The sequence below is a fragment of the Morone saxatilis genome, unplaced genomic scaffold, assembly GCF_004916995.1.
Source record: "Morone saxatilis isolate NCDOM2014 unplaced genomic scaffold, NCSU_SB_2.0 Contig14, whole genome shotgun sequence".
NCBI lineage: Eukaryota > Metazoa > Chordata > Actinopteri > Moronidae > Morone > Morone saxatilis.
Window position 1 is genome coordinate 16,196,507 of NW_023339696.1, and position 3,058 is coordinate 16,199,564.

The window sequence follows — 3,058 nt, forward strand, 5'->3', positions numbered from 1 at the left end:
AAGGAAGACCGTGGCAGAAACAATAAGATGAGACCATTTAATGATGGTAACCTTTAAGGAGAAAAGTGCAAGACAGCCTGAGGTGGTGAAATCTCTTTTAAGCTTCACCACAAGTTCACTGCAGGCAAACCTCAATGAAAGAAACTCAGTGTAAGGGCAGATACTCAACATTTTCTGACTGCTACATGGGGACAACACCATCCATCAATGAAGAGGAGACAAATAAAAGGATTGTTTCTGGTCCCTGAGAACAGTTGAACATCCAGCTGATTATTAACAGGATCGTCTCAGTTGTACTGAAACCACAGCGGTATCACCTTTCTCTAATTTTTTTGGCTCTGTTCATGACTCTCAGAGAAGCACCAATGGCCTGCAGCTTAGGCATGGTGATGAGTGCCTTGTTTTGGTCTGTAGCCATTGTATATTTTACTCATATTGGCAGAGTCAGTGGAGACTGCTGGTTAATTGAGGGTGAAAAGGGCTTTGTATGGCTTGCAATTTGTAGCCAAAACCAACCACCTTATGAGGCCATCCCACAGCACATCAACAGCACCATTGTGGATCTTCGTCTAAATGAAAACAAAATCAAAAGTATCCATTATTCTGCCCTTAGTCGCTTTGCCAACTTGACCTACCTGAACCTGACAAAGAATGAAATCTCCTACATAGAGGATGGGGCCTTTTCTGCTCAGTTTAACTTACAAGTCCTTCAAATGGGCTTCAACAAGTTGCGGAACCTGACAGAGGGGATCCTCAGGGGTTTAGGAAAGCTTCAGTACCTCTACCTCCAGGCAAACCTGATTGAGACTGTGACACCCAATGCCTTTTGGGAATGCCCCAACATTGAGAACATTGACCTCTCCATGAACCGAATCCAGCAGTTAGACGGGTCCACGTTTACCAGTTTGACTAAACTGACCACCTGTGAGCTGTACACCAACCCTTTCAACTGCTCATGTGAATTACTCGGTTTTGTCAAATGGCTCTCAGTTTTCCCCAACAGGACAAATGAGCGAATGGTCTGTGACTCCCCACCTGGCGTCTCTGGTTATAGTTTATTGAGCCAGAATCCTAACAATCCAACATATCGAAATGCGCTTCACATGCTGACCACTGTGTGTACTGATGACTATGTGACACCATTCATTCCTGTGCCCACTGAGCCCACAACACCCCCACCAGACTCGACAATTTGTGGGCTAGAAGATTGTCCCTCAGGCACAGAGCCAGAAGACATTACCATTAGTACAACATACAATGATGTGGAAGTAAACCCTCTGATGAAACTGAAGGAAGTATCAAATACAGGTGCCACCATCACTGTTCAAATTCCTCATCCTTACAAGAAGATGTACATCCTGGTTTTGTACAACAACAGCTTTTTCACTGATATTCAAAACCTGAAAGATATAAAAGAGGACATTGAACTAAAAAACCTTAAACCCCATACTAACTATACATACTGTGTCGCTTCGATACGCAATTCTCTTAGACACAACCACACTTGTCTGACAATCAATACTGGCCCTTGGAATGGAAAGGATAGAAGTGTAAACAATGCAACTGCTACTCATTACATTATGACAATTTTAGGCTGCCTCTTTAGCATGGTAATTTTTCTGGGTGTGGTTTACTATTGCTTGCGAAGAAAGCGTCAGCAAGATGAAAAGCACAAAAAATCAGGTAGCCTGAAGAAAAATATAATGGAACTCAAATATGGACAAGAACTGGAGGGAGGGACTATTTCTCGAATGTCGCAGAAGCAGTTGTTGGCCGGGGAGAGCATGGCACGTATGCCATACTTACCATCTGCAGGTGAAATGGAGCAGTACAAATTTCAAGAGATAAGTGATACTCCTAAAATGATGAAAGGAAATTACATGGAGGTACGAAGCATGGACCACCATGAACGCAGGGAGTGTGACATGGGAATGCCTGGGAATAGCCAGGGGTCAGTGGCAGAGATTTCCACCATTGCAAAAGAGGTAGATAAAGTAAATCAGATAATTAACAACTGTATAGATGCTTTAAAGTCAGAATCCACCTCTTTTCAAGGGGTGAAATCTGGAGCAGTGTCAACTGCAGAACCCCAGCTCGTCCTAATATCAGAACACCCACAGAGTAAATCTGGCCTTCTATCCCCAGCGTATAAGGACAGCTACCACCACTCTCTGCAGAGGCATCGGTCCTCTGATGTCTCGCCAAAGAGGCCCAGCACTGCCACAGGAGGGCCCATGCGAAGCCCCAGGCCTTATCGCTCTGAATCCAAGTACATAGAGAAAACCTCCCCAACAGGAGAGACCATCCTCACTGTAACACCTGCTGCTGCCATTCTGAGGGCTGAGGCAGACAAGATCCGTCAGTACAGTGACCACCGGCACTCGTATCCCGATGCTCACATAGAGGAGCTTGAAGGACCCGATGGCCACAAGTCCTCTATGTTGGAGCCTCTTACTCACTCTCGCTCCAGAGACTTAGCATATTCCCAGCTGCCATCTCAGTATCACAATCTAAGCTACTCCTCCAGTCCCGAATACTACTGCAAACCTTCACACAGCATCTGGGAGCGATTCAAACTCCATCGGAAACGGCACAAAGATGACGAGTACATGGCTGCAGGCCATGCACTGCGCAAGAAAGTCCAGTTTGCAAAGGATGAGGACCTGCATGATATTTTAGACTACTGGAAAGGTGTATCAGCCCAACATAAATCATAACCTCTTTAGGTGTTTTTAAAATGGACCACACATTGCAGAACTGACACAAGAACCTCATCTGATAATTGAATCAATGGATACTTCCATATTATAATCAACTACTCACTCACATGTATTACATTCTCTTTTGACTGTGAGGAAAATGGGGTAAAGATTCTTTAAATTTGTCATATTATGTAAAGCATTCATTGGGAAAACTTTTATCTATTAAAGAGAAAATATATTGCAAATTAATAATATATATGTTACAATGGATTATAGGTTTTTGGGTATCGCATGGCCAAGTCCTGTGACAGTGGATTTGCTGTTGTGTAATATGAAACTGCTATATGAAGATATGT

The 3,058-nt window shown here is 43.7% G+C and overlaps 1 protein-coding gene across 1 annotated transcript; it reads left to right on the top strand.

The window, feature by feature from the left end:
• The first annotated feature begins 344 nt into the window (after positions 1-344).
• elfn1a (extracellular leucine-rich repeat and fibronectin type III domain containing 1a) lies at positions 345-2,717 on the top strand. Its single transcript, XM_035655521.1, has one exon. The coding sequence runs from the start codon at positions 345-347 to the stop codon at positions 2,715-2,717; it is 2,373 nt and encodes a 790-aa protein (XP_035511414.1).
• Positions 2,718-3,058: the final 341 nt, after the last annotated feature.

Coding starts and splice junctions, on each gene's coding strand:
- elfn1a (XM_035655521.1), top strand. CDS start 345: ATGACTCTCAGAGAAGCACCAATGGCCTGCAGCTTAGGCATGGTGATG.